This window comes from Arachis stenosperma, chromosome 6 (genome assembly GCF_014773155.1).
Source record: "Arachis stenosperma cultivar V10309 chromosome 6, arast.V10309.gnm1.PFL2, whole genome shotgun sequence".
Taxonomy (NCBI): domain Eukaryota; kingdom Viridiplantae; phylum Streptophyta; class Magnoliopsida; order Fabales; family Fabaceae; genus Arachis; species Arachis stenosperma.
The window spans coordinates 21,491,470-21,517,778 of NC_080382.1; the positions used below are offsets into that span (position 1 = coordinate 21,491,470).

At 33.3% G+C, this 26,309-nt stretch overlaps 1 protein-coding gene and 1 pseudogene across 4 annotated transcripts; one reads left to right on the forward strand and one right to left on the reverse strand.

The window, feature by feature from the left end:
• Window positions 1-454: 454 nt before the first annotated feature.
• LOC130933208 (tubulin beta chain-like) lies at window positions 455-4,073 on the reverse strand (annotated as a pseudogene).
• Window positions 4,074-15,149: 11,076 nt separating this feature from the next.
• LOC130935074 (protein PSK SIMULATOR 2-like) lies at window positions 15,150-19,409 on the forward strand. 4 transcript variants are annotated; one of them, XM_057864636.1, is made up of 13 exons: window positions 15,150-15,167; window positions 15,580-15,878; window positions 16,248-16,564; window positions 16,637-16,729; window positions 16,846-16,936; window positions 17,048-17,141; window positions 17,286-17,383; window positions 17,500-17,569; window positions 17,886-17,989; window positions 18,065-18,181; window positions 18,254-18,330; window positions 18,411-18,455; window positions 18,541-19,409. In XM_057864636.1, the coding sequence occupies exons 2-13, from the start codon at window positions 15,615-15,617 to the stop codon at window positions 19,043-19,045; spliced, it is 1,875 nt and encodes a 624-aa protein (XP_057720619.1). In that variant the 5' UTR covers window positions 15,150-15,167; window positions 15,580-15,614; the 3' UTR covers window positions 19,046-19,409. The 4 variants fall into 4 exon arrangements, with proteins under 4 accessions (XP_057720619.1, XP_057720616.1, XP_057720617.1 ...); XM_057864633.1 differs by having other exon boundaries at window positions 15,155-15,210; XM_057864634.1 differs by having other exon boundaries at window positions 15,155-15,210; window positions 17,889-17,989.
• Window positions 19,410-26,309: the final 6,900 nt, after the last annotated feature.

The following is a 26,309-nucleotide window of genomic DNA, read 5'->3' on the forward strand; positions in this document are numbered from 1 at the left end:
TAAAATAAGTTTGCAAATTCCGTTTAATTTTTTTTCAAATAACATTTCATACATTTATTCAATTTGAAATTTCGAATTAGTTTCTTTTGACATTGTTTCTGGTCAGATTTAGAAATAATTAGTTTTTTTTTAATAGAATTAGTTTTTATTGTCATCTATTTTTTATTTTTAACATATTTTTGGTTTATCAACAGGGCTGAGGCCCAAAGAAAAGGCTACAACTCAATTATTGACTTGGGCTTTTTTACCTGAGAGATTTATTGTCAAATATTTTATTTCAGTTAGCATCCATGCCAATGGGTGGATTGTTAGCTGAAAAAATGGTCTCAGGCACTGGATCCATTGCTCAAGAAGACGGCCCAATATTGAACCCTGTGATTTTTGAACTTTTTGTTCATCTTCCTCATCAAGGAAAGGTCTATCTCCAGTTGACCCAAAGCCGAAATAAAATAAAATGAAAAAGAAACAAACAGCCTCCTTTGTCATTCGTACATTTATAATAGAACACAATATGCAGCAATCAACAAAAATGTTGTCTCAAGGGTAACAATACAAAATTACCAATATCAAGGGCATGGCATACGCTGAAAATAAAGCAGATAGCAAGAAGGAAAAAGTACACATATTGGTCACAAATTACACACATGGCAAATCTGGTAAAACAAACACAAGCAAGTTGCTTACCATTACCAAAGTTGGTTTTTTGGTTTTGGTTCAGCTACTACTGCTCCTCATAAACCTGTTCTTCACCCTCTTCACCATACTCCTCCTCATCCTCCTCCACAGTTGCATCCTGGTATTGCTGGTACTCTGCCACTAAATCGTTCATGTTGCTCTCTGCCTCTGTGAACTCCATCTCGTCCATTCCCTCACCTGTGTACCAGTGCAAGAAAGCTTTTCGGCGGAACATTGCAGTGAACTGCTCGCTCACTCTCCTGAACATCTCTTGAATCGATGTCGAGTTACCGATGAAAGTGCATGCCATCTTCAGATTCTTGGGTGGGATGTCACACACACTGGACTTCACGTTGTTGGGGATCCACTCAACGAAGTATGAGGAGTTCTTATTCTGCACATTGATCATTTGTTCATCCACCTCTTTTGTACTCATCTTTCCCCTGAACATGGCTGATGCGGTGAGGTACCGACCGTGGCGGGGATCAGCGGCGCACATCATATTCTTGGCGTCCCACATTTGCTGTGTGAGTTCTGGGACGGTGAGGGAGACGTACTGCTGAGAGCCGCGAGAGGTGAGAGGTGCAAACCCCACCATGAAGAAGTGGAGACGAGGGAATGGGATAAGGTTCACGGCCAGCTTCCTCAGGTCAGAATTCAGTTGTCCAGGGAACCTCAAGCAACAGGTCACACCGCTCATAGTTGCAGAAATCAGATGGTTCAGATCGCCAACTGAAATTAAACAATTAAGAGTAAATAGACCAGTTAATACTATTGGTTATATTACATGGTGTTATTCTTAGATAGCTATTCTTTTAGTACCATGCAAATTATTGGTGTTTGCCAATTCAGTGCAGCAATAATAGTGTTAAGCAATTAAATTAGCGCCTAAAAAAGTAATACTTAGAGTCTAGATAAAGGGTCGGCTATGGTCTTATACTCACAACTAGGAGTGGTGAGTTTGAGAGTCCTGAAGCAGATGTCATAAAGTGCTTCATTGTCAAGAACCATGCATTCATCTGCGTTCTCCACGAGTTGGTGAACGGATAATGTAGCATTGTATGGCTCTACAACGGTGTCAGATACCTTTGGTGAAGGGAAAACGGAGAACGTGAGCATCATTCTGTCTGGATACTCTTCTCTGATCTTGGATATTAAGAGTGTTCCCATGCCAGAACCCGTGCCTCCTCCAAGTGAGTGACAAACTTGGAAACCTGGCAAAAGATTCACATATAAAATCAGAATAGAGGATGAGTGTAAGATAACTTTTTCATGATCAAGTATCTTTTGAGGAACTCAACAGTTGAAGCAGTTAATATAGTTAGCGAGTCATCAAAATTTTGAAATCATGTATATAAATCACGGCTAAAGTTCTTCACCATTAATAATTCAATTTCTCTCATTCCAGATTCCAAAAATTCTCTCTTCCGTCCGCATCTAACACTATACAGAAAGACATGTTTCCTTCAGCAACTTCAACTTAATTTCATGTAGTTATTACAATTTTGCAACTGCCTTATGGTATATCTACAAATTTGGGAGTGAATAGACACTGTAATTTATTCTATAGTAAATTGCTAAATGTAAAACCACATCGTCGGTGCCTACTTATGAGACACTGTTTCCGCAATCACAATCACAATCTCAATAAGAAACAAAGAAAGATACGATATAGACTTATAGATATTCAATTTAGCCCTGCATTAAAAAGCAAGCCCCGTGTGGGCCCTGCCTGTCTTTGCAGTACGCAACAGGAGACCTGCTACCACAACTCAACATTTGTAATTACTCCAAAATAAGCAATCTGGTAGCCTTGGCTCACACTATAAAATACAAATAAGCAATAATAATTAACAATGATGATAATGAAGCATCAATTATTGCAATGGAAAGTTAACAGGAACGGGTTCCTGAAAACTTGGTTCCAAAATCCAGATCTACTATTGCGATTTCCTTTTCCTAATAGATCTATGAATAAAGACAATAGTAACAAAGAATAGTAAATAAAAAGAACTCCGAAAAGTAGTCAGAACTCAGAACGAAGATACAATCGCAAAATAAAGTTCTTAAAAGTTCCATTAAACAATTGTCAGAAAACCAGTTCATCAGTCAACACTGTAGTAACTCAGCAATTTTCCTTATGAAAGTTCATTTGATATTTCTTTTGTCTGTATCACGATATAAAACTTTTTCAGCACTTTGTTTTCTCAGTCACAGAATTTCAACTTAGAATTTCTAATCATTAGTTGCACTGGTTTTACAATATGGTTCAATTGAACTTAAGGCACAAAATCCCTTGATATGGAAAACATGATTTGATTCATTATTCATATCCATCTTTCCATTATCCAAAACCACTTCCTTCTAATGAATATACTCATGAACGCACAATTCATCGTCCAATTCATTCATCACTAAGCTGTAACAATCACTGGAAATCAAGCAACCAAAACGATGGTATGGCATTCCATCCAAAACTGCTGCTCAAAGAAGTTAATCAAATTGTTTTAGTACAGTTAAGATCAGTTCAGTGTTACAAGTTCGCATGTTAGAACTCACGCAAACACAGAAGCACTACACTACTATCAATCTCAATGTTCTCAACGGAAACTAGATCTCACATTTTTATTCATTTCTCTGAACTTGTTAATACATTCAAATTCAAAGTCGCAATTAAACTAAATCAGAGTTAGTTACACAGCCAGTTTCAGTTCTACATTTCGCATGTGACGATTGTATATCAGTTAAAGAAGCACTGCGATCCCGTCAATGCAATCTACCTTAAACAGATTACAGATCTCACTTTTACTCATTTCTCAAAAGTTGTTATAGTCACATGAAAACCGCAATTCAAAGAATCGAAAGTCAAATTAGAGTAAACGCAATTCAATTGTTGTATATATATACCTTGCAAGCAGTCGCAGTTCTCGGCTTCTTTGCGAACAACATCAAGAACGGAATCGATTAACTCAGCGCCTTCAGTGTAATGACCTTTCGCCCAGTTGTTACCGGCGCCGGACTGTCCGAAAACGAAGTTATCGGGACGGAAGACCTTACCGAATGGACCGGATCTGATGCTGTCCATGGTTCCGGGCTCGAGATCCATGAGAACAGCCCTGGGACAAACCTGCCTCCTGAAGCCTCATTGTAGTAGACGTTGATGCGCTCAAGCTGGAGGTCGGAGATGGCGGCGTCGTTGGCGTCGGCCGGGGCCTGGTGCTTGCCGGTGGGATCGATGCCGTGCTCGTCGCAGATGACTTCCCAGAACTTGGAACCGATCTGGTTCCCGCATTGACCTCCTTGAACGTGAAGAATCTCTCTCATTCTGTTTTTCTCGATAAAGCCAAGGCAAGAAGTAGAAGAAGAGTGTGATGACTGATGAGCGATGAGAGTGTGTGTGGGGCGTAGTGTGATTTATGGAGTGCGGTTTCAGAGGGTAGGATGGTAAATGTAACGTTAATGGCGGGATTTTTCTTAACTGTATCACCCAATAACTGCCCCAAGCCCCCAACTCCCCACTACTACCACCTTTTTTTTTTGTAGTCATTTACTAATATTATGTAATTTTTTAAACTTATTAAAAATATCTTTTGTTTCAATTTACCAAATATAATTATTATGAAATTTGAAAAATTATCTTTAAAAGACTAATTTTACCGAATCACATTCACACCTAAGCTTAACTTTGAGATAGTTGATGAAGAATTAAAGATTCTTTCATTCATGTGTTTCATGATACTAATGCTAATACTAACAATTTGTAAAATTTAGTTGATTTATTGAAACTTGGAATCCAATCTCACGTGGCCACCGATGTTTATCTTAATTTGATGGATTTGGCCCCTGAAGGTATACAGCTTGTACTGTATTTAATTATTTATATTTTTTTGGTGACAATTAATTATATAAACGTGAAAGTATACTACTGCGTAGTAATAATAATAATTTTATCTATGTCCAATGAGCCGCCAATTTAACCTTTTGCTCCTTTAATCATTCTTCTCCCATCTCTTCACCAAACACATTGAAATGATAGTTCAACACAGGAAATTGACCTCCTATCTATTGTTGTGTTAACCTTGATGCGAATAGCATAACACTAAATTAAAAAAAAAAAAAAACCTTCAAAAGTAATTAATACTAGTGGCATAAAAAAGAGAGTACATGGATGGATGGTGCTAATAAAAACCGCGGTTGTCACTCTGTGATTGCCAGGTCTCCATCTATTTAATGTCTATATAAATCCATACCATCATGCCAAGCATAAAGAAGCCAAACGTTACTACTAGAGTACTAGTAGAGTGAAATTAAAGTTAGATTAAAAAAAAAACTATGTCCATTAGTAAATTGATAAATCATAAAATATAATAAATAATAGGCCCCTTTTTGTGAAGAAATACCTTGTCGCCATCAAAAAAGATTTTTTTGGGCCTTATCATATCATGACTTTTATGGTATTGTTTTTACTGAATCTTTACTAAAAATGAAAATGGGAGTAAAAAGCAAGCGTTACATGTGTAAGGTCCCATCTGTTTAGTGTATTGGGTTTAGACTAAACAAATTCATCCATGACAAGAAAAAGACTAATCAAATTCATGGCCTAGCCCAATTGGCGTCTAGTTCTTGATTCGTTGACCACTACCAAGTACTGAGGCCTTATTGACCAAAAACTGAGAGAGAGAGAGAGAGAAAAAAATAGTAATGTGTTGTAAAATAAAAGATATATAAAATAAAAATGTATAAATAGAAGACTCTAGTATTAAAATAATTAGCTCAATAATAATTTATATATATATAATAATATTATATGTTATAATGTATATATATATATACAAAGATAGAAAGGAGTATAAAAAGTAAAAAGAGAGAGAATTGCATAAATATATATATATAAAGATAGAAAGGAGTATAAAAAGTAAAGAGAGAGAATAGCATTTGCTTTTATTATTGCTATGTGTATAAATGGAGAAAGAATAATATACAGTTGTTGTTGTTGTGTAAAATTGACGGAGGCTTAACCTCTTTTTATAGATACATAAGGTCAAATATTCAAAGCTCCATTTATTATCATTTTGGCTTGGGAGCTTCATTTCTCATAGGAAAAATGGGCATCCACGTCCTTTTGGACTTATCACAACACTCCCCCTTGGATGACCATTTTAGGATTATGCCTCATTAAAACCTTACTAAAGAAAACCCAGTGAGAGAAATTTTAGTGAAGGAAAAAGAGTACAAAATCCTTTAGTGATGGGGACTGCTCATTAAAAACCTTGTCAAGAAAAACCCAATGGGAAAAAAACTTGACCAAGGAAAAAAGAGTACAGTCTCCCCCTCTTGCCGACATCATTTAATGTCTCGAAATCGGCGCATCCCAATCTCATGTACCAATCTTTCAAAGGAGGATTTTGGGAGTGACTTTGTAAATAAATCTGTCAGATTGTCACTTGAATAGATCTGTTGGACATCAATTGTCCCTTGATTTTGAAGATCATGAGTGAAGAAGAATTTGGGAGAAATATGCTTTGTTCTATCACCTTTGATGTATCCACCCTTAAGTTGAGCAATGCATGCTGTATTATCTTCAAGCAGGATAGTTGGAGCTATCTTATAATCAATCAGTCCGCATGATGACAGAATATATTGAATCAGACTCCTCAGCCAAAAACACTCGCGACTAGCTTCATGAATTGCCAAGATTTCAGCATGATTAGAGGAGGTTGCTGCTATCGTCTGTTTCGTGGACCTCCATGATATAGCTGTACCACCATATATGAACAGATATCCTGTTTGAGATCTCCCTTTATGTGGATTAGACAAGTATTCGGCATCTGCATAGCCAACTAGGTTTGACTTGGATCCATAGGGATAAAACAATCTCATATCAACCGTTCCATGAAGATATCGAAAAATTTGTTTGATTCCACTCCAATGTCTTCTGGTTGGAGAGGAACTATACCTTGCTAGTAAATTCACCACGAATGATATGTCAGGTCGCGTATTATTAGCAAGATACATTAGCGCTCCAATGGCACTAAGATATGGTACTTCAGGACCAAGGATATCTTCATTTTCTTCTTTAGGACGGAATTGATCCTTTTTCACATCCAAAGATCTTACGATCATTGGAGTACTTAATGGATGTGACTTGTCCATATAAAATCTCTTCAAGATCTTCTCTGTGTATGTTGTTTGATGAATAAAGATCCCATTTTTTATATGCTCGATCTGCAGGCCGAGGCAAAATTTAGTTCTTCCAAGATCTTTCATCTCAAACTCTTCTTTTAGAGTTTTTATAATTGTTGGAATCTCTTCAGGAGTCCCAATGATATTTAAATCATCAACGTACACAATAATTATAACGAACCCAGATGTAGTTTTCTTTATGAAAACACATGGGCAGATATCATCATTCTTAAATCCATTTTTTGGCCAGATACTCAGTAAGACGATTATACCACATTCGTCCAGATTGCTTTAGACCATATAAAGATCTTTGCAATTTGACTGAGTATAACCCTTGCGAATATTCATTGGATGGTTTAGATATCTTCAGTCCTTCAGAAACTTTCATATAGATATCCCGATCTAATGAGCCGTATAAATAGGCTGTTACCACATCCATTAAATGCATATGCAGTTTATGATATGCAGATAAACTGACCAAATAACGCAATGTTATCGCATCCACTACAGGGGAATACGTTTCTTCGTAATCTATACCGGGTCTTTGTGAAAAACCTTGTGCTACAAGTCGAGCTTTGTAGCGCACAACTTCATTTTTCTCATTTCGTTTTCTCACAAATACCCATCGGTATCCAACAGGTTTTACATCTTCTGGTGTACGGACTACAGGTCCAAAGACTTCACGTTTTGCAAGTGAGTCTAACTCAGCCTTCATGGATTCTTTCCATTTTGGCCAATCATTCCTTAGTCGACATTCTTCGACTGATCTTGGCTCAAGATCCTTACTTTCATGCATGATATTTAATGCCACATTATATGCAAATATTTCATTGACAATTGTCTTATTTTGGTCCCATTTTTCTCCTGTAAAGACATAATTTATCGAGATCTCGTCATTTTCACTATTTTCAGGTACTTGAACGTCTTCTGGCGTTATATCAGAATTTTGGACAACTGCAGGTGTCTCTACTATGTCTTTTTCAACAGGAATATTATTTACCGCTTTTCTCTTTCGAGGATTTTTGTCTTTGGAACCGACAGGCCTGCCACGCTTCTGGCGTGAATTTCCTCCCTCTCTACTTGTCCTACTGGGACATCAATTCGAATTGGAGTATTTTCCGCTGGTATATAAGATTTGGTTATCCTCTTTGTATCAGAAAATGCATCAGGCAATTCATTTGCTATTCTTTGCAAATGTATAATCTTTTGAACTTCTAGTTCACATTGCCCTGATCGAGGATCTAAATGCATCAACAATGACACATTCCAATTAAGTTCCTTTTCAGGAAGCTTCTTCTCTCCCCCTAATGTTGGAAATTTTGATTCATCAAAATGACAATCCGCAAACGGGGCTTTAAATACATCTTCAGTTTGTATCTCAAGATACCTCACTATAGAGGGAGAATCATATCCAATATATATTCCCAATTTTCTTTGGAGTCCCATTTTGGTGCGATTAGGTGGTGCAACGGGAACATATATTGCACATCCAAATATTTTTAAATGGGAAACATTTGGCTGCTGGCCAAAAGCTAATTGCATAGGAGAGAACTGATGGTAACTCGTTGGCCTCAAACGAATAAGTGCTGCGGCATGTAAAACAGCATGCCCCCAAACCGAGGTTGGGAGATTTGTTCTCATAAGCAAAGGTCTAGCAATTAATTGGAGGCGCTTAATAAGTGATTCTGCTAATCCATTTTGTGTGTGAACATAAGCTACTGGATGTTCAACACTTATTCCATTAGCCATACAATAAGTATCAAAAGCTTGGGAAGTAAATTCACCAGCATTATCAAGACGAATTGCTTTGATTGGATTTTCTGAAAATTGTGCTTTTAATCGAATAATTTGAGCCAATAATCTCGCAAACGCCAGGTTGCGAGAAGATAATAAGCACACATGTGACCATCTCGAAGATGCGTCTATTAGGACCATAAAGTATCTAAAAGATCCACATGGTGGATGAATAGGTCCACATATATCACCTTGAATCCTTTCTAGGAATTCAGGTGACTCAAATCCAATCTTTATTGGTGATGGCCTTAAAATTAACTTTCCCTGAGAACATGCAGCACAACAAAATTCACTAGTTTTAAGAATCTTCTGGTTCTTTAGTGAATGTCCATGAGAGTTTTCAATAATCCTCCTCATCATGGTTGTTCCCGGATGACCCAACCGGTCGTGCCAAGTTATGAACTCATTTGAACTAGTAAACTTCTAGTTTACAATGGCATGTGATTCAATTGCACTAATCTTGATATAATACAACCCAGATGAAAGTGAGGGTAATTTTTCTAATATAACTTTCTTATTTGAATCATGAGTTGTGATACATAAATACTCATGATTTTCCTCATTCATCGTTTCAACATGATATCCATTTCGGCGAATATCTTTGAAACTCAACAAGTTCCTCAGAGACTTGGTAGATAATAGTGCATTATTTATTATAAATTTTGTTCCTTCAGGAAACAAAATTATAGCTCTTCCGGAGCCTTCTATCACATTGCCTGAGCCAATAATAGTATTAACATATTCCTCTTTTGGCACAAGATGGGTAAACTATATATCACTTTTGAGAATAGTGTGCGAACTTGCACTATCCGCAAGGCATACATCTTCATTACATATCCTTGCCATTCTCTTCAAAAACAAATAATAATAAAATGAGTAGTATGCACAGTTAAATTGAATACTTGATCAGAATTATTTTTCTAAGAAACACTGTACATAAAATAATTTCATATACTAAAATTACATTTAATAATTTCAAAATTCATAAACATTAATATTTCATTATTTATGTACATCACATTTGAAACTTAAATACATAGAAAATAAAACTTAACAATAAGTTCTTTACATTATTTATTTACATAGATACTTCACAATCCCACATATTAAACTATTCCATCATTGATCAAATGACCAATATTTCCTTCAGGATCCTCAAAGAAATCAGATACATCATAATGGGTGGTGGAATTTTCAGCATCATTTGAAACGAAATTCGACTCTTTTCCTTTGTCGTCCTTTTTCAAAGATGCCTGGTAAAGATCGACTAGGTGCCTTGGGGTATGATAGGTACGTGACCAATGGCCCTTTCCACCACAACGAAAACACTTATCCTCTGTTGATTTATTCTGCCCGATATTTCTTTCTTTATCCCACTTCTGGTGAGATCCTCTCTTTTGAACATAATTCTTTTTCCTTCCATAATTTTTCTTATTATTAAAACCTTGCCATTTACCTCTTATGGGGTAATTTGTCACATTTACTTTAGGAAATGGGGCAGCGCCAGCTGGGCGCGCTTCATGATTTTTCAATAACAACTCATTGTTGCATTCAGCAACAAGAAGACAAGAAATTAACTCAGAATATTTTTTAAACCCTTTCTCTCGATACTGCTGCTGCAGGAGCACATTCGAGGCATGGAAGGTTGAGAAAGTTTTTTCTAACATATCATGATCAGTTATTTTTTCCCCACACAATTTCATTCGTGAGGTGATTCGAAACATTGTAGAATTATATTCATTTATAGATTTAAAATCTTGTAAACGCAAATGCGTCCATTCATATCGGGCTTGAGGAAGTATCACCGTTTTCTGATGATTATACCTTTCTTCAAGGTCTTTCCAAAGATCTGCAGGATCTTTTAATGTGAGATATTCATTTTTCAACCCTTCGTCAAGATGACGACGAAGGAAAATCATGGCTTTGGCTTTATCCTTCTGGGATGTATTATTTTCAACCTTAATGGTATCTCCAAAATCCATTGAATCAAGATGAATTTCAGCATCTAGTATCCATGATAAATAATTGTTTCCAGATATATCAAGAGTATTGAATTCAAGATGAGAGAGCTTTGACATAATGAAAATTTGTTATCTGAGTCTTTCTAAAAATTTGATCAGAGTCTCGTGCTGATAACGTGTTGTAAAATAAAAGATATATAAAATAAAGATGTATAAATAGAAGACTCTAGTATTAAAATAATTAGCTCAATAATAATTTATATATATAATAATATTATATGTTATAATGTATATATATATATATATATATTATATATATATATATATATATATATATATATAAAGATAGAAAGAAATATAAAAAGTAAAGAGAGAGAGAATTGCATAAATATATATATAAAAATAGAAAGGAGTATAAAAAGTAAAGAGAGAGAATAGCATTTGCTTTTATTATTGCTATGTGTATAAAGAGAGAGAGAATAATATTCAGTTGTTGTTGTTGTGTAAAATTGACGGAGGTTTAACCTCATTTTATAGATACATAATGTCAAATATTCAAAACTCCATTTATTATCATTTTGACTTAAGAGCTTCATTTCTTATAGGAAAAATGGACATCCACGTCCTTTTGGACTTATCACAACATAATGAGGTTAGTCTTCATTGTTGTAGGCATAGTTAATAACTTAATATGTTCTTTAGTTTTTACTTTGGACGTGTTAACGATAAATGTCAAGTCAATGAAGACTAATTAATCACATTTTACAATAGGATTAATTCTTATGGACATCATTAACTGCTTTACTGGAAAGTTAAGCATAATACTAATGTTCCACTTGAGATTGGGCTTGCTGTTAAATGGTTACTAATCTTCTTGGTGAACCTGAAATTAATTATTAAGACATGTTCATTTGATAGAAACGAAAGTTAACCGATACTCCTATAAATTAACATATAGTATAGTTTTTCATTTATTTATTGGTTAGGTTTGGCATGACACAAATTTAGCTTTTTCTTAATGTGGTTTTTCTTCTTTTTCTTTTGATGACGCGTATAATGTTAAATGTTTACTAGACATTCGGTATTACACTACCAGTCAAGTATAGATACCAAGGTAAAGAATTGAATTTCAATGTTCAACTCATTATTTAGGTTGGTCATCACCCCCAACAATGTTTCTTTACCTATTTATAAACTTTGCTGATACGACTTTAGATATTATACTATTTCTGCTGCCATTTGTCACATGCTACCTTTTATATATACAAGAATACTTTGTCACAAATTTGATTGTCTCAGTAGGTATCATCTTTGTAATCTATCATGTAAACGTAGTCGACGTATGATTTATGAGTGATTTAAGTTGTTGCTTGATTCCATTGGCCATTATATACTGTAGATAAGATAGTATAATATATAATAAGATTAATTCGTTTAACATTTTAGTCAACAATTCATGCATCAACATGTTGGTATAGGATCCATTCAGAATTATTCTTCTTCCCGTGATGGGAAATTATTAGTAGCAATATTGTTAGAAGGTGATCCATGTGGTATTTTAAAGGAAGATGACTGTGTACGTTAATTGACAATTTGCATGGCTAATTAGTTCAAACTTCAAACTTTTTAACATGACTTTTCATTGACCTACCTAAGCTTTAAGGAAATTTCTTCAAAATTCTCTTTTATGTGAATTTTCTTCTACTCAGTTTTAAAAACGTACAAAATAATACTACTATTAATAAGCTTTTTCAAAACTTGGTATGCAATTTGAAAAAAATCTTCATATATTTCAATAAAAATTGTACATATGGGCTTTATATATATTTGTTTATCAGAAATCACACATTACGAAATAATATGATAAAATGCATATTAATCAAAATTCTCGAATTCGAATTTGTTTTGGAACATAACATACATATTCAATTGGAGAAATAATAATGGGAGTATTATATAATGAATGTATTATTAATGATACATTAGTCAAAATGACTTATAACTTTGTTCGATTGAGCATTTATTTAAGATAGGTTATAACTTGGTTTGAATGTGTATTTATTTTAAATTTATAACCAACGATTTTAATAGTCATTATTATTGTATCAACTATCAAATATTTATATATCTCATCATTTACTTCTCAACAAATGACATATATTTTAAGATCACTTCTGTTTTGTTTGATTTCAACACAGATGTCGATTAAATTTATATCGATAATCTCAATTTAAAAAGTACATGTGACTCCTCTCAAAATAAGGAGTTCGACTCAAAACTTGTCAATTTTAAAATCAAAATAAACTTTATAAGTAATAAAAAAAAACACTGAAATTCTTAGATTAATGATAATAAAATATATAAACAAATATTTAACATGAACAAAGACTAGAATAAAATCAATGAAGAATAATAAATTAAGAAGCCAAAGAGAAAAAAATTGCTCAAACAAGTAAAATGAATAACAAAGCTAAAAATTGAATCAACATAACTAAACTAAAAAAAGAAATACTTCGACAAATGAAATAAACAAAATAATGAATTGTCTACTCACATTCACATATATTTACACTTCATAATCTTTTGTTGTCTTAATGTGATTGAAAATTTATAGAACTTGAGTGTAATTTTGTGATGTTGAATGAAAGTCTTTTTTTCATTCCTTTGATTCTCATATTTACAAGAAGAGAACTTTAAACTGAGATTTTTTTATGGTTATTTTTACCCATATTTTCTCTATTACTTATTTCTCATAAACAAGCTAAGCACCTACTACGTTTTCGCTGCAGCTTGATGGTCAAGTAATACTCCCACATTCGTGGTAATTAGATAAGATTGTATTTACATAGATGTTTATATCTCACTTAATCGAATGTCTTCAAACTTTATCAACAAAATTAATATCGAAACTCACCATTGAGGTCGACATTTCTGTTTTTAGTCGAGTTCAAAGATTCTAGTTGCTTTTATGCTACTCCATAATTTCTAATACTACTCTCCTATTATTTCATAATGATAAATGGAAGATTTTTCGATAAAAGACTGTCCAATAAAGTTATAGTTCGAAACTACTACTAATTTTTTCGACATTTAAATGATTGGTTTTCAAGTTTTGGATAAAGAATAAATTTTGTATTTAATAAAACTGATGTTGATGAATGACATAATAAATGTTATTTTCAAGAAAGAACATTCAAGGATACGTTACGCAAGAAACACATGAAAGGGTGGCCTAAAACAAATGAAGAAGGACAAGAAAGGGAAGGAGTGGGGACTGTGGGCGGTTCCTTCCATACGTATTAGTCCATGACTTTGACACCCCAATTAATATCAACGATGACTTAGTCCTACCTTCTTTTTTTTATTCAATTTCTTTCCCCCTTCTTTAAACCCTTATTTTATTAGGACCTCTCTTCATAATTTCAGATGTAAGCTAACCCTTTGTTTCTTTGTTGATATATAGACATTAATTATTAAACACGGTGATATGGTGATATATGTCTGTTATTTATTAGCTTACACATAAATTTAGATAGACACCATGATACATAGATATATATAAAATACATGTATTTAATATTTTTTTTAAAAGTTGAGACAAAATATAGGACACAATTTAATTTTTTTTATCTCTAATTATTTTTTAAATTATCAATACATAAAACACAATACATAAGACACAAAAAATAAAATTGACATTTAGTTTATATATATATATATATCTTGTATATTATTACTAAACACATTATATGTAAAATTTATGTATTTTTATATTTATGTATTTTTGTGTATTTATGTATGTGTTTATGTATCTCAAAGATACTAACTAAACCAGCCTAAGTGATATTAATATGTAAATTCATTGTCATAGTTGTATTATCATTTTCTTTTACAAAAGAAATAATAACATGTCATCATGTGAAGATCAAGCTTATGCTCATTTGTACACATATTTTAAAATAAAAAATATTAGAAAAACACTAAATTTTGTGATTTATAGTTATTACTTAGTTATTATTAATATTTTTAATAGTATTAAATTATATCTATGTAAAATTATTCCTTTTTTTACTAATTAAATTTTAAATTTTAATAAAAGTGTCGGCTCTATAAACTTTTTCTTTTAGAATCTAACATCACCTATTCATGCCTCCCTAAAATTCATACAAGATATAACAATGTTATTTATTATTATAGTATATATAGGAGCAAATTAAAGCACATGCATGAGGTAAATAAAGGAGCTTTGTCTGTACATATCTCTCGTCAATTATATCACACTCACACTTGATGCCACGAAATTTCCTAATCCCAATTCTTGCAAGTCCACAAACGCGTCTTTCTTAAAAAAAAAGAAAAAAAAAACTTTTTGGTATATAATTCCTTATATTAAATTCAAACATAAAGATATGAATATGATTAACGTACCCATCATTCCAATTTGATATTTCAGTCAAAGGCACACACAATAGTCGTACTTTCCCAGCTACTTCATTACAAATTCTACTTCTCAGCTTCCATTTTGGAATTGCCTATTCTCTTAATCTCTTGTAGGTATTGGCCTTCCATTCACCACACTTTATGTATTCCACCTACCGTACGGTTTGCTGTCATTATTATTGTATACTAACTTTGTTCTAATTACATTAACTCCTCAACATATATTACACATGCACGTTTACTACAATAATATTTTTTTCATTAAGAGGTAATGATATAATATTAAAAAGAATAGAGAAAGTCAAAGTTTAGAGGAACAAATGGCATTTAAAATAAATCGATATAATATTGTCTAATTTCATGAATTTCTGTGTAGTTTACCCTTCTTTCCTTGTAAACATGTTACAATAAATAAAATCTTGTCAATATGACATTGCTTAGACAAGGACAAATTTCAGTTAGATAGAGAATCTTTTTTTCTTTTATATTTGTGTTTACTTTCCTAAGTCATTGCTCAAATTTGCAGTTGTTGAACGTTTCTTCATATCAGAACTAACAATAATGGGGTCGGTTTGTTCATCGGGCATGGCTGAGGAGAAGAAGAAGAAGAAGAAGAATGCAGAGGTTGTTAATGGAGAGAAGACTATAAGGTGTGCTTGGAAGCTTCGGAATAAAAACAAGATCGTTGCTAACAGGAATAATGTATATTCTCCTTATTCAAATTCAAGGACTATTAATGGTGTTACAAAACAAAAGAACAAAGAGACTCGGTTTTCAACTGAGTTCAAGAAATTGAATAATCCTACTGCATCACGTGCAAAACAGGTATGTTTATTTGCATCAACAATTCGTTGCTTCTTAAGATTTTGAGACATTTAGGAACATAAGATGTTATATCAAATTCAAGTTGAAAACTCAGCAATCACGTATTTTTTTCATTGTTGGTTTTGACTCAAAGTTATGTCACCCAAATTTTTCATGATTTCTTTTCTGCTTAATCATTGATGTTAATAAGTAATAATAACACCATCAATAAGTATCCTTCAATCACCATTTCTTCTTCTTCTTCTTCTAAAAGCTTAATTAAAGTTTTATACCAAACAAATATCCTCACTGCAGAGTTGTTTGTCCAATCCTCCTAACTAGTTTATGGTAGAATGAAAATATGTATGAAGTTGTGTCTGATTTTGGCAGGGCTCTCAACGTGGCTCCTTGCTGGGCCGAGCCGGGGAGAGGGCGGTGGAAGTTCTGGACACACTTGGAAGCAGCATACCAAAGCTGAGCACAAGTGATGGATTTATCTCTGGCATGAATCTTAATAGAGGGCACAAAATATGTATATTGGCCTTTGAAGTAGCCAACACAATAAACAAAGGAGCAATTCTGTTTCATTCACTCTCTGAAGAAAACATTCAGTTCCTTAAAAAAGAGATCTTTCAATCAGAAGGAGTTCAAAAATTGGTTTCTACTGATACAACAGAGTTACTAAGTCTTGTTGAGGCTGACAAAAGGTTCTTGCATTTTGCTTTTTTCCCTCCTCCTAATGTTCTTTGTATCTGAATCCTTTTGTGCCGAATTTGTAGGGAAGAATTCAATGCCTTCTCCAAGGAAGTAGTTAGATTTGGAAATATGTGCAAGGAACATCAGTGGCATAACCTTGATAGATTTTTCTCAAGGTGAGTTTATTTTCTCGCTTTTATGTGTCAAGATTATGCTAACTCAATCTTAGATGACTACAAAGAAATTCAGCTTGAACTTTAGTTACTATTTTCATGTTATGAAATAACTTCAGATTAGGTGTGGATGTCTTGAGCAATAAAGACCTTAAGCTAGAGGCAGAAAAGACAATGCAGGAGTTGATCACACTAGGTCACAATACTGCTGTAAGAAAATTCTAATTTTGTTTTGTTTCAATGAATAAAGCACATGCATCCATTCATTTTATTGTATGTGGTTCTTACTTGAAATAACAATATGTTCTTCTTTCGGTGCAGGAATTGTACCATGAGTTAAGTGCTTATGACCGTTTTAAACAAGATTATCAAGAAAAGGTTAAGGAGATGGAGTCCTTAAATCTTCCTTTAAAAGGTTAGAAACTTTTTGCTGTGATTTTACCTTCAATGATTTTACTTTAGTGTATATTTATCAAGTAGCAATATATATATCTCAGTTGAAATAATCAAATCGTTGTTTGTAGTTTCATAATTAACTATTTTTGGACCACAATTATAGGGGAGAGTCTCACAATTATTCAGAGTGAGCTAAAGCATCAAAGAAAGATTGTGAAGAACTTGCAAAGGAAATCTCTCTGGTCCAGAAATTTGGAGGAGGTAAATTATTATTATTATTATGAATTCAATATTATACAGAATTTGAAGAATGTGTCATTGTGGAGTTCACCATCGTTTCCCTTATGCAAATTCTGTTTGGGCTTGTGCATTTGCAGGTAGTTGAAAAGCTTGTGGATATTATTACCTATATGCATCGATCAATTTCTAAGTTCCTTGGAAATGATGGTATGGGATCTTCACATGAACTCATAAAATACTTTGATACCATATTGAGAATGATGATAGTCAGAAAATAAAATAGTCTTAGAAAGAAGTATAAAATTAAAATCTTACCAAATGATAAAAAACATGTAAATAAATCTGACATAGGCTTACAAAGACAACTAATATGCAATAACCTTTAAACTATCTAATGATAATATCTTTAGAACGGCAACCAAAGAAAATTTAGGTTCTAATTCTAATGCAGTAATACCATGTTAATGATTATAGTATAAACTGAGCTAAGAGAAAAGTTTAAAAACTAATTTTGAATTTATAGCAGGTGCAACTGTTGTCAAGTTTACCAGCAATGGTTCTCAAAGACTAGGTGAAGCTGGTCTTGCATTGCACTATGCTAACATTATCAATCAGATAAATATGATTGTAAGTTTGTATCATATGCTAATTAATATATCTTATTATTAACCACTTTGGCTTATAAAATTACATTTGTGTTAGGCATCTCGCCCATCAGCACTTCCTCCAAATATGAGGGACACATTATATCATGGATTGCCCAATAGTATTAAGAGTATCCTTCAATCTAGGTTGCAAAATATGGATATCACTAAAGAGGTATGATATTCAATGAAGACTGGAATATTATTTTTTCCTAATGGAATATGCTAAGTGAAAATTTTTGTGTAGCTTTCCATGACTCAGGTCAAAGCTGAGATGGACAAGACTCTCCAATGGCTAACCCCAATTGCTACAAATACGACCAAGTAAGACACAGAGAATGCTATGCTTCAAATAACTAATATCCCTGCTTAAAATAATTATGTCATATTCATGTATCTGGCAGAGCACACCAAGGGTTTGGATGGGTTGGTGAATGGGCAAATGGAGGGTTAGTTACAAACATGATGAACCTTCCCTCTTTATATACATTCTATGATAATAAATTAAAATTTTATTTTTATTTATTTATTTAGGAATAATAATGAGTTTGGTGACAGCACAGGCAAGGAGAGTAATCTAATTCGCCTCCAAACACTATATTATGCTGAGAGGAATAAGATAGATTCTTACATAATTGAATTGTTGACATGTCTCAACCATTTGGTTACATTTGCAAGATATAGACATCATAGTGGTAGTAATAATGGCATTAAGGCAAAGCAAGGCAAAAGTAACAGTCCTCAGAAGGGTCTTGACTTTCAGTCAAAGATGTTGCAATTCATAACAACCTTGGAGCGGGATAGGAACAACATATCACAAGAAGATAAGAGTTTGTTGGAAGAGGTAATTGCAAGGACAAGGATCCCTGGAGTTAGCAAGAGTGAGAACCTTGCCTTGACCAACAAGAAGGAATATGCAAACAGTGGTTTCTTGCATTATAGCAAGAGTGTTGGGAGTTCACCTCTTAATAAGGGCTTATTTGGATTTCACCACCACAATTCACATGTTTTGGACCTCATAGATGGTTTAAGACATTGAATTTCTTCTTCTATATAATACTAGGTTTATAGTGATCTTATTAATTAATTTCTTGTATGCTTTCTAAGTTATTTTTTGTAGAGAAATTGAAGCTAGCTAGGTGGAATACATATATACGTTTGATGTTCTTGAAGGAGATTAAATCCTTGACACAAATTTGATCCACATATGTAAAGGTCCTACCAAAAATATGTAAAGTAATTTTTCATTGTGCCTAAGCCTAATTGTCTATACTGAAAATATTGACATCGTTTGGCTAGAAAATCCCATGTATGTGCAGTCTTACATTTGGCATTTGTTAGGTCTTAAATCTTAATTGATGATGGCAGTGTCAAATCTCAAGACTACTTCCATTTCGAGTTTAGCCTGCTAGCTAACTTTGAAATTTCAGTCAAGTGCCCCTCTTTAATTAAACTGTTTAGGCCATGTTTACATTGATGGATGTTTGATGAGATATATATGTACCTGGCTAAGCAAGAATAAAATGATTTGGAATGTAATCTTAGCTTGTTCATTATATATACTATTTTTAGTCGGTGTAGAAAAAACGCTTACCTTATATTATGTGTCATTCCAATCCACTTCATAGTTCGTACTTATTAAAAATTAGTTTCTTATGCTTATTCCAAATATTATTAGAGCAAGTATGAGGAACTAATGGAATATCAGTATAATGTGAACAATAAAGGTTTATGAAATATTAGAAATATAATTATTAGTGTTACTTTTTTCCACTAGCTAAAATTTTTGAGATGAATGATATCATGACATGGTACTAGAGCGCTAAATCCAAAATCAGTTTAATTTTTTGGAAAGATATTTATTATCCCTAGTACTCGAATAGTTATTCTAAATAGTATGAAAGATATTCATTTTATAACTCAATAACTTATTACATTGTCTTTCTAGCAGAATCCTTATTCTACTGATATATACGTCATGGACATGGTTGCATTTTTCATGCCATCTAATTTAGCCGGTTATAATATTGCAAGGGAGGCAGGGAGCAGATAAGGTTTGCAAGATACATGTACTTGAATAGTGGATATGGATCTTAACTAAATTGGGCCTTCTATCTCTTTTTGCAATAAAGTTGATCCGATCCAATCATTTTAGGTCCTTCAAGTAATTAGTTTATTAGTTTAAACGTTAAAAATTTGAATCTCATTTTATATATATAATAATTTATTAGTTAATAATAAATATTTAAATATAATTCTAATTTATTATAAATTAATCATTGACCTATTATTTTTGTAGCATGTACCACCAACCAGAAAAAATTAATGTGATCCAATAAATAAGGGATTTGGAATTCAAATTTCATTGGCAAATCATTACTTTACTCCTTTAGCTAATTCTCTCTTTTTACATTTTTCTGGAATCTGTAAATTACTTTTTTCTAAGACTTTAATTATTTTATTGATCTCTATAATTTTATTAAATTTTTATAAATTTTTATATATTTTTTAATTAGATCTATATACCATATCAGATTTTATAGTTAAATTTTTACTGTAATAAAAAAATATTAAAATATTCTATTAAATTATACAGAATATTTAGTTAAATATTAAGTGTATTCATTTTATTTAATAAAATATTTTGTTAATTTTAATATTTTTGTAACAGCAAAAATTTAATTATAAAATTTGATATAATATAAAAATTTAATTAAAAAATATATATATATAAAGACCTAACTAAAAATTTAATAAAATATAAAAACTAATAAAATAATTAAACTTTCCTTTAATTTGTTAGATACAATGAATCTCGACAACTCTCTCAAATTTACAATAAGATTTTATGTGAACCTTTTTTAAAAAAATTATATATTCTAAATCAATGTATCTGAGTTCAAAATGAATCTAGATATAGACATATATATAGTATTGATTAATAATTAACAAATAATTTACTTTCTAATGTTTTATTGATTAGTATATTGATGGGAATGAACTAATACAATTTTTCTATATCCTTTATTCAGTTTGGGACTATGTCTGACTAAGTGACTATAGCTTCCATCTTGGCCTCACCAAGCGAAGTACATTATGTGTACGATGTGAAGGGAAGGGAAGTATTATTGTACTTCAAACTCATTAAGTAGATAGGTGCATGAACTGAATTAATATTCATTTCTTTTGATAGATCGAAGGGATCGAATTATTAATCATAGCAATAAAATGACGATGCATGCAAGAATTGTTAGAAATATGGATTAATCAATAATCGTGCTTTTAATAAAGGATATCAACTACTGTCAATTACCATATTTAATTGCAACTAATTTGTCTGTGCATTAATCTCTAGGGGAAAAAAACAGAAGAATAATTTGAGCCGAAATGAATAATGTTACATATTCAAATCTTTTTATGAATTAAATTTAACTAAGTTAAATAATAATATAAAATTTAAAATAATATTAATCATAACTAATTTTGTTATCTAAGAACAACTTAATTAACAAAAAAACTTAAATATATAATATTATTTCGCTGGAATATATATATGATTTCAGAGAGTATAATCTTATTAAATATAGTATCTTAGTATTGTCTCTAAAATTCCATCAGGTGATGAAACAAGTCAACTTAATCCTACGAGCCTGTGATTATAGGCTGCAATTTATTTGACAAACAAAATTTGAATACATACATTATATATAATTAAAGCTAAGTATATATATATAATCTTCAATTCTGGTTTGATGAAAACAAATTAAATTTAGAGAGACTAAATTATTTTGTCCAAATTATGTATGTGTGAGAAATGAAAGTTACATTTGATTTGTCAGAAAGTGTGATTTTATATGATTACAAAAAGTATAAATCAAACTTTCCGATAAATTAAATGCTACTGACAGTAATAGCCGTTTGAAATTAAATTAAAAGACAAAAGAAGAAGTCCTATTACTCGTTTGCATGCTAAATACGACATTATCATTTTCCTTATGATGTCAATTCTAGTTTCCTGTGAATAGAGAAATGAAGACAGCTGTTCTCATAACGTCACTTAGCTTGTATGAATTTTCTTTATATGATTTAGTTAAAAATCAAGAGCACTTTAATTATGAAATTTCTATATGACTTCATCCTTGATTAATTATTTAATTTCGTCACTTTTCTTTATATATGATTCCTTTTCCATGTCGTTCATTACCAAAGGTTTAGGCTTATACATATGTAACGTATTGAAAGTTTCTCCATTACCGCTACAGAATTTGTATGGAATTTAAAATGAAACTACTAAAATAAATTAAGTAGAAACTTAGCTTCGAAGCAAAGTCACTATCATCTCTCGTTCAGAGTTCCATGCATGTCCAAACAAATTTAAGGAAAAGATGAAGAACACTTGCACACTATTTTGTATATTGTTGTTATGTATACCTGGGAAATAACAATATTAATAACAATTCAATATACGTGACAAAATTATACTGACAATAACGTTATCGATTTTGTCACTTTTTTTTAATAAATAAAAAATATCATTTACACTAAAATACAAATATTTACTATTTTACGCAGTATTTTTTAATTTTACAAGCATTCAATTTTGAACTGAATGTCGTAAAATAGAAAACTTTTTTTTTTTTATTTTGCAGATATTAATTGCAAAATTGTATGTCTGTGAAATTGTAAAATACTACACAAAACGATTGATTGTATATTAAAAATATAAAATTTTTTTGTACATAATTAATTTTTATAATGACCTACAAACATGGTCAAAAAAGAGTTAAGTTCCTCCTAAAGGTATTGGACTAAAAGGAGGATGGAACCTAAAAGAACACCTTAAGGAGTTGAATTTCTTTTTAGTGAGAACTATATTGGTGGAAGTGGATAGGTTGGATTTGGAGTGTAAAGGTGTCATCTAGTTAAAAGAAAACCAAACTAGATGTCCCTTCACTAATGTCACATGTCAGGAGCTTTAGTTTAACGTGCGGGAATCAACTTCCTACCTTTTCAGTTGACAAGACTTGAGGTGACACGAATACCTAAAGATATCTTGGAAAAAGCAGTAAACCAAATATCAGACTAAAACCATTGGACAATAGATTTCATTTTCATCATGGTTTTACACTATAAGGACCTCAAGCCACCTCTGTAAAGCACTCTCATTTTTCACTTTCACCTGGATCTTCTTCTTCTTCACAGACCTTCAACCAGACTTTCACCTTCACTTTCACTACTTTTCACTTTCACCTTCACCTTCTTCTAGACCTTTCTGACTTCTGAAGTTAAGAAGCTAAAAAATCTATCTTTTCTTCTACCCAAATTTTCTTTCATTGTTCTTCATTTCATTCACCACCTTCACGAGTAAAAATTGGCGTTCTGATGTTCCACCAAAATGCTCAACAACCATTAACTAACCCCTGTCCATTTTAAACAAAGCTCATTCATCCTCTTGTGACATTAGTGGAGGTCTCAACACTTGTTCTTCACCTCTATTTCTCATCATTAGTTCTCGTATTGCTTATTTGTCATTAATAGAAGTGTTTTTTCTCACAAGTTTACTTACCCCAAATCTCTCATCTTAACTATTTTTTCACTTAATCTATTTTTCACGAAATCCACCCAAACCATCTGGAGACTCCACTGGGGAGGAACACTTCGACGTAATGGCTGAGTCTAGCAATACTCATCTAGGACATAATCGACCACCTAGGCGACGTTCAATAACTCCTCGGAACCTCAACCTCAACTTGGGATCACCTCAAGATGAGGGCGAGCACAACCATGAAGAAGAACACATGGAGCAGCAGAATCTGGGTACTGCAGGAGAAGGAGCTCATTTCTTCACACCCCATGCTGGAGGTACCACTGGCATGCACACTCATGTAATCATTCCTGCTCATGTGTACAACTATATGATAGACAACCAAACAAAGATGCAAGCTTTGATCACGAAAATGATGGCTAGAGATCAAATGAGGTATAGAACTCCCTCACCGCCTCCATTCGCGAACCAGGAGAATATAGAGGAAGACGAGAACACCCCAGTCACTCGTAGGGAGTTGGCGCGTATTCTAAAGGGCAAAGGAGAAGCAAGTGAACCCACTTGTGAGATAAGTCCACCATTCGGGCATCACATTTTGGCAAAACCCTATCCTAAGGGGTACCAACCGCCAACCTTTCACAAATTTGATGGTACCGGAAGTGCCAAAGAACATATACTGTCATTCTTGGACGATCTCAGGGTGTTCAGGAACCACCAGGAGCTCAAGATCAAGGATTTCTAAAAATCACTTACAGGAAGGGCGTTCACTTAGTATTGCAAGTTGAAAGCCAATAGCATCAACACCTAGGAGCAATTAGTAACGGAGTTCTGCAATAAGTTCCTAGAAGAGGAATCCTCCATACACATCATGGACTTGGGGAGAGTGAAACAGAGACAAGGAGAAGGATTGGTAGCATTCGCCAAGAGGTACAGAGATCAAGCTTTACTTTGTATAGACACTCTCCCAGAGCCACAATTGGTGTACGTGTGTATTAGAAATGTGGAAGATGGATCCCAAATTTATCTTTCTATGAGCAACATAAATATTTTTTCTAGGCTCTTAAAGAGAGCATCTGACATAACCGAGGCGATGAAGCGCAATGGAAGGATATCTAAAGAAGTTTTCCCTCTGGAGGTGTGTGCCGCTGAGGGCAGAGGCAGAAGGAGTTCCTATTCTAGGGGTGCTAAGAGAAATAGTCCTCCACCCCCGCTACCTCTCTCCAGAGCTCAGGACATGGTTATTGTAAATGGATGGTTTGAGGATGGAACATTAAATCCCAGAACAGATAGAGAGCCACCAACACTTGAAGACCTGAGAGATCCAAGATATTGCATGGTGCACCGAAATAAGATCCATGGGTTGACTAATTGTTATGTGGTGAGGACAATGTTTTGTAAGCAAGTGAAGGAAGGGAAGATACTCCTAAATGGAGAACAAAACCAAGAAGGTGTAAGAAGCACTCCTTTTTCTCAACATGATATTGGAATGATAGGCGTTGAAGGAGAGGTAATGTTGACAGAGATTGTAGGTGAAGCAGAAGAGATAGTCACTATGGAGGAGTCCCTATATGAAGACACATTGACAAGAGGTCTTTTGAAGTCTCGAAGTTGTAGAATCATGTTCAACCAGCTTAGCTTGGAACCCTACATTCAGAAAGAGGTGGCCAGAGCTCTAATAGGAGTCATTCAGAAGCATGCAAAAAGTTTTGGAGGCGTCAACGCTCCGCTCACAAGATTAGCAAAGGCCCATGCAAACGCCCTGGTGTTTCGGGACCCTGACTCATTCAATGGGAAGTTCTACCATAATAAACCATTGTACATGGAAGTAGTGGTAGAAGACATGAAGGTCAGAAGGGCCTTGGGGGTAAATATCATACCCACTCATATATTCCTAGAAATGGGAGGTTCTGCTGATCAGATAAGGCCTACTCAAGTAGGGCTCAATGCTTTTAATGGAGTGGGTGTGAAATCTAGAGGGTGTATTAATGCCGTCTTGGAAGTTGGCCCCATAAAGACCAATAATAAGTTTCATGTGGTAGATGGAAGCTCTAGCTACCATATCCTACTAGGACGTCCATGGATTCATTTACATCGGTGCGTTCCTTCAAGTTAGCATCAATGCATAAAGTTTAGCTGGAGAGGGAAGGATATTAGCATCTCAGCCACTGTAACACCCTTTGATGAGGGAGAAGCATGATGAGTGGATAATTTATACGCTTTTTGACATTATTTTTAGGTAGTTTTTAGTAGGTTCTAGCTACTTTTTAGTATGTTTTTATTAGTTTTCATGCAAAATTCATATTTCTGGACTTTACTATGAGTTTGTGTGTTTTTCTGTGATTTCAGATATTTTTTGGCTGAAAATGAGGGATCTGAGCAAAAATCTGATTCAGGTTGAAAAAGGACTGCTGATGTTGTTGGATTCTGATATCCTTGTACTCGAAATAGATTTTCTGGAGCTATAGGAGTCCAATTGGCGCACTCTCAATTGCGTTGGAAAGTAGACATCCAGGACTTTCCAGAAATATATAATAGTCCATACTTTGTTTGAAGATAAACAATGTAAATTGGTGTTTAACGCCAGTTTCATGTTCCATTCTGGCGTTAAATGCCATAAACAGGTTACAAGTTGGAGTTAAACGCCCAAAACAGGTTACAACCTGGCGTTTAACTCTAGAAATAGCCCAGGCACGTGAAAAGCTCAAGTCTCAGCCCTAACACACACCAAGTGGGCCACGAAAGTGGATTTCTGCACTAT

Coding starts and splice junctions, on each gene's coding strand:
- LOC130935074 (XM_057864633.1), top strand. Junction 16,937..17,047: donor CACTAGGTCACAATACTGCT/GTAAGAAAATTC, acceptor CTTTCGGTGCAG/GAATTGTACCATGAGTTAAG. Junction 17,570..17,885: donor TAAGTTCCTTGGAAATGATG/GTATGGGATCTT, acceptor TTGAATTTATAG/CAGGTGCAACTGTTGTCAAG.